Raw genomic sequence first — 6,245 nt, 5'->3', positions numbered from 1 at the left:
ATTGCGTTAATTTTAACAGCACGCTTGGCGCTTAACAGCACGCTCGCATGTTCAGGGGTGATTGCGATAATTTTAGCAGCACGCTTGGCTCTTAACAGCACGCTCGCATGTTCACGGGTGATTGCGATAACTTACCGATACTATCGACTTTCGACCCGACTGGCCATCTGACCGATCTTGCTGATCAACACTGGCAACCTCGCGCGCTTATGTTTGAAACTAGGATAACTTAGGTTTTAAGCTTAAATCTATATTTGGAAACTTAACATATAATGAGAACATAATTCTGCCTTCAATGGCTGAGATACTGGGTTTGTTTTAGTGGGAAAATGTGAGGCGCCTTGAGCGTCCTCGCACCCCCCTTTAATTCGGGGTGGTTAAAGAAGTGGGCGGAGGGCCACGATGACTTCTCCCCGTGCCGTGTCCAAATAGTTAGCCTAGTACTACGTTACCTAGCTTGCCTAGCCTGAGCGCGAAGATCAAACTATTTTTAACTAGCCTATTCGATACAATTTTCCCGCTTAAAGGTATCTTGTTGCTAGCTTCGTAGCTGGGTTGAGAGTCGCTCCTCCTGGGGTCTTCTGTAGAGTCGTCGTGTTGTTCTTCGCGTGGATGATATTCGTTCAGATCGCCTATGCCAGCTGTACGCCTCTTCCGGCCGTCTACCTGCTGTAGCCTCACGACATTTGATGATAGAAATTTTACCACCTTAAATGGACCCGCGTACTTCGGTGCAAGTTTTGCGTTAAAGCCCTCGCTGGCCTTGGACAGATGGTGAAGACGGACTAGCACCTGTGAACCTAATTGGGGTCGCCACTCACGTCGCCTCAGGTCGTGGTGTCGACTTTGTTCCTGAAAAGATATCTGATTGGTTTCCAGGGCGGTGCGGAATGCTTCCTGAAGCCTTTTGGCTCGTTTCGTTGGGTCCAATGGCGAGGCATGTAAGTCGGGTGCGACCGCATCGAAGAGGGCACCTGGCAACCTAGGCTCCCGACCTTGTACTAGATAAGCCGGACTAAACCCCGAGCTATCTGAGATGCTGGTGTTTTTGGCGAAGGAGAACCCGGGCAGTAGTTGGTCCCATGTCCGATGATCCTGATTCACATATTGTGATATCATTGTCTTAATAGTACGGTTGGCGCGCGTTGCACAGATTGCTCAGATTGCGCGCATGGTCCTCCCACGTTGCCCCGATGACGATGATGTCGTCCAAATAAGCGAAGGCGAGGGGCTCCATATCGGGGCCGATGACGCTGTCCAGGGCTCGTTGGAAAGTCGCAGGGGCGGAGTGAAGTCCAAACGGCATGACTTTCCAGTGGAAGAGTCCACGTCCGGGGACAGTGAATGCGGTGCATTCTCGACTGGCTTCTGCCATGGGAATCTGCCAGTACCCGTTTTGAGGTCCAACGTTAATATGTACCGGGCGTTCCGTAGACGTTCCAGGATATGGTTGACGCGTGGAAGTGGGTACGCGTCGGGTATGGAGTGTGCGTTGAGTTGACGATAGTCGCATGTCCCCTGTCTTCTTTCGGACCAGCACCAGCGGTGCGCTGTGCGGGCTCCGAGAGGGTTCGATTCGTCCGTCCTGCAGCAGTTCGTCCTCCTGCTCGTTGATGATACGCTGCATGGCCGGGTTCTTGGCTTATCTTTTCGAAGATTGATGGTGTGCTCGGCTGCATCCGTTGTTCCTTGCAGATGGTCGAAGTGCCTAAGCTCCTCTTGAAGGAACCGGAGGGTTTCCACGTCGAGAGATTCTTCAGACACTAGCGATTCCGGCGGGGATTCCGCGACTGTAGCCAGGTGTCCGTGAGGGCAATGCTTCCGTAAGGGATTGCGCCTCTGAGCGTTCTCTGTGTTCGGTTGGGATACTTCCCGATTCCCGGCGGGCTTCCCGGGGAAGATTGTGGCGTATCCGGGTCGTCCTGTCGTTGTGCTGGCTAAGCGTTCCTGACTGGCGAGATACTTCCAAAAAGGGTTCCTTTTCTTGGCCACGGCGGCATCCGGTAGCGGCTGAAGGTTGTACTGGTTTTCCTTGATGGTGACATCGGCCGTTGTTATTTCCGTGGTAGTGCCGGGGAGGATCGGTGGTGGCAAGTGCTCCGATGGAACTGGGGTTGGGTTCTGGCCTGCGGTCGACGTGATGTGATGCCTTGGGGCGGGTATGGGACCCGTTGTGACCCCCTTGTTGGTCCTTGTTGTCCGCTGGGTAGGAGCCGGTGGGTCCGAGAGATGTGCGATCGCCGCTGTGGGCGCCGCTCGGATGACTGGGCCGGGGTCGGCTCTTCGTGTGACAGGCGGGGCTAGCTGGAGGCACACTTGACCGCAGATTAGGGTGGCCCGGATGCTGCAGAGGAAGTCAATCCCGAGGATCACCTCGTCCAATATCGTTGGCAGGACCAGGAATGTCATGCGGACATGTTGTTGGCCTAGGCGCACTTGTGCGTGCAGGGTCTTGATGACTTCCTTCGGGGATCCGTCCGCCAGGGATATTTGGGTGCGAACCTCTTTGATGTTTCGACCCGAATCGAGTCGGTTGGCGAGAAGAGTTGTCCCTCGATGGAAACCGTGGCGATGATCCGGCCTCCCGTCAAACGGAGAGGTGGATCTAATGGTGGGGGAGCGCTGGGTGGGTCACCGTCTGCTCCCTGTGTGTGCGAAGACCCCGGCTGTTTCCCGACTAGCGGCAGCAGTCAATGATGCGGACACCACGTTTCCCGCAGTCCCAGCCGAATAGGACTGGTGGTTTCTGGCATTCCCGGACGAAGTTTCCCACCTCCGCGCAGCGATTGCAGGCTCCGGCCACGTCGACGGGTGTTTCCGCCTCCTGGGAGATCATCCGGTTTGATATCGCTGGACTCGGTGTGCCGAAATGCGTCGTCACTGGTCGTATGGGCTCTCGTCGGCGAGGGCCGGGCGGAGGGCTGCTCCTTGTAGTGTAGCTACCACTGGCGGATGGGACTAGTGCGGCTTGTCTTACTGGGTCTCGATCCCGAGCTATTTCGAAATTGCGAACCATAAGCAAATGTATGGGGCGCTTCGATTTATAGCGACCGATTGGCCCTGGACGATTGGTGGTCAGCAAATACTGGAAATATCGGCACAACGGAGAGAAGAACGAGTCTCTTTTTCGTTCCCGAAGTAAGGGGATGTTGAATAACTCCTCAAAAATTAAAAAGAAAGCAAAATAAACGCATGCAAGCAGTGGCCTACCAGTTACCCGTAGTATCGGTAGTGCGGCGAGAGAGAGTGGTGCCCTGAGCACCAGACAAGGACACGGAAAGTCAGAAAGAGACGTCATGTAAGGGAGCAGCGAAGGGTCGTGTTCAGAAGGAAGTAACGGGACGGCACCAGACTTCGGACCCTGATAGTAGTGCCGTGCCCAGAGGTCGAAAATTCTAACGGTGAAACCGAGGACTTTGGAACTGGATGCAAGGAAACACCGAGAACTAACGGTAAATAGAGGTCTATATAAGCAGGCCGGACGCTGGAAGCGGGATCAGTCTGTCATCAGTCTATATTCGAGCAGTTATCGTCAGTGAAAGTTAATACGAGCACCAACGCGAGTAAACAACACATCGGATCATCGGAGCCGTGCGGAGTCATCAAAAAGCAAGATCGCTACGTCGAGACGTTCGGGACTTAAAGCTGAAGTCTCACCATTGAGGCACAGGTAGCTAAGGTCCTTACGGCATCACACGGTTAAGTCCGGTTACAACTTCTGTCGCGATTTGAGCTTGGAATCCCACCCGGCGTGTCCGACAGAGTTGAGCAAATAGAGTTCATCGACAAGGAACCGTGGGCTCGGCAGGAAAGTTGTCTAGAACTAGCTGGCGAACTCCGGCGTATGCCTGATCGTCCTGCAGGGACTGTACAAGACTGTCTCGAAAAGCGTATGCGTTGAGAGCACAACAGTTCACCGCTAGAGTCCCAGAACGGCAGCTTACCAAATAGCGAGCGCTACGCCAACAAGGAGCGGAGCCAATCAAGGACAACGAGGACACCAAGGACGACGAACGACAAGCGCCGTGCAAGCAGCAGATACGTCGAATTCTAATGTCTGCGGCAGAGAGGGTATGGTGAAAGCGTTCGTCTAGAACCTTGCGTTTGACCCAGGGACTGCGTTGGCGGCTTCCGGCGTACGCTAAAACCGTCGGGTAGAAACTGAGCCGATGACCGGTGCGACCGGCCGGGACAGAGCAAGGGACAGGAGGCTGCGGCTGCGAAAGGCGTACGCCTTTAGTCCCTGTAAACCCACCGAGCCAAGGGTGGCAGAAGACATCGCGAGCAAAGCCGGCGAGGAAGACACCACTTCGCAGCCGGCACGATCCAGAGAGGCGTTCAACGTGGGAAGGAGACGACGGCAGGACGTAATTCTACATAACCATTACACCACCCCGGCCGAGGGTTAAGTCGGCGAATAAAAGATCACTGCATACTCCCAATCTTTCTGTGTGTTTTCACTGGTCAAAAGGGCGGTCACGTATATATAAATTTGGTGGGACGAACAATTACATCTTCTGAGCTAGCCGCACGACATTCGTAGCGAGCAGATAATAAAGAAAATCAGTTCGTTACAACGTTGCACCAGATTTCGACAGCAATATGCACAGCAATTAATGGGGCAGATTCCAAAACAAAATGTTACAACATCACATCTTTACGCATTCAGAAGTGGACTACGCCTGACCTATTAATATAAGAGTTTCTAAAGGAAGAGGAAAAAATTCGTACAAAGGATACAACGCCGTTTTTGTATGTATGAATACAAAGGCCGTTCACTTAGAAGCAGTAAGTGATCTTACTACCGAAGCTTTTATGGCAGGCCTTAAAAGATTTGTAGCAAGAAAAGGACGATGCAGACATATATATTCTGACAATGGTACTAACTTTGTTGGTGCAGAAAAAAAACTAAAGCTGGAGTAAAATCAGTAAAGTATCATTTAAAACGAGTCATAGGAAATAGCACACTTAGTTATGTAGAAATGAGCACATTATTAGCAGAAATTGAAGCTATTTTGAATTCCAGACCATTGTATCCGCTTGACAATGGAAACAATCTTAAAGAGATTTTGACACCAGCGCATTTTTTAATTGGCAGACCAACACTTGATATTCCGGAAGATACACCTCTTGATTGATGGAAGCTGTTAACGCTGTTCGGACAGAAATGGAAGAACGAATATCTCGTTACGCTTCAGAAACGACCAAAATGGGAAGGTGAAAAAATTAATTTGGAAGAAGGGCACGTGAAATCAGTAAAGTATCATTTAAAACGAGTCATAGGGGATAGCACACTTACTTATGAAGAAATGAGCACATTATTAGCAGAAATGTAAGCTATTTTAAATTCCAGACCATTGTATCCGGTTGACGATGGAAACAATCTTGAAGAGATTTTGACACCAGCGCATTTTTTATATATCACCTCTTGATAGATGGAAGCTATTAACAAAAATGAAGACTCATTTCTGGCAGAAATGGAAGGACGAATATCTCGTTACGCTTCAGAAACGACCAAAATGGGAAGGTGAAAAAATTAATTTGGAAGAAGGGCAAGTGATACTTATAAAAAATGAAAGTACTAGTCCAACTAAATGGCCGCTTGGAAGGATAGGAGAAATTCATCCTGGAGCCGATGGAAATGTCAGAGTCGTTTCTGTTAAGACTCAAAGTGGAGTTATTAAAAGACCCATTGAAAACTATGTCCACTGGAAACGGATCAAAAGGTATTTAGGAGGAGGCCTGACAACAAATCATCAGCTTTAATAAATTGTCTTTTAATGTTATCTCTTTTTACCGGGATAAAAGCACTACCAAATTCAGATAGCGGAATAACAAATATGCAACCATTGGAAAATAATACGGTCATAAACCTGGACTGATGGACATCGCAGCGTCGAAATGGAATTAAATTATATATTATATCTAGGAGCCATAAAATACCAAGTTAAGACAGATAGATAAATATATCTGGGAGCTAGCAGGCATTAATTTTATATGAAGGAGAAGAAGAAACTAATGCAACTCTTATATCAAAAACGGGAAAAACAAACTTGTTGGCCACAGCGCAGATCGAGGTCCAAGATGCGAGTGGAGCATGGAAAACCCTTCGAGCATTAGTGGACCAAGGATCTCAAATTACTGTCGTTTCTGAAGAAGCAGTTCAAATGTTTAGAGTACCCAAAAAGTCAGTCATTTGAGTATGATATGCGAAAATGGGAAGATACAACTTGCAAAAATTTTTT

General features: G+C 49.6%; 1 protein-coding gene across 1 annotated transcript; it reads right to left on the bottom strand.

Moving 5' to 3' along the window:
• Positions 1–432: 432 nt before the first annotated feature.
• On the bottom strand, positions 433–1,119 carry LOC128265401 (uncharacterized). The gene has a single exon (XM_053001380.1). The coding sequence runs from the start codon at positions 1,117–1,119 to the stop codon at positions 433–435; it is 687 nt and encodes a 228-aa protein (XP_052857340.1).
• Positions 1,120–6,245: the final 5,126 nt, after the last annotated feature.

The sequence above is a fragment of the Drosophila gunungcola genome, unplaced genomic scaffold, assembly GCF_025200985.1.
Source record: "Drosophila gunungcola strain Sukarami unplaced genomic scaffold, Dgunungcola_SK_2 000121F, whole genome shotgun sequence".
Taxonomy (NCBI): Eukaryota; Metazoa; Arthropoda; class Insecta; order Diptera; family Drosophilidae; genus Drosophila; species Drosophila gunungcola.
This window is presented reverse-complemented; position numbering and strand designations above follow the sequence as displayed.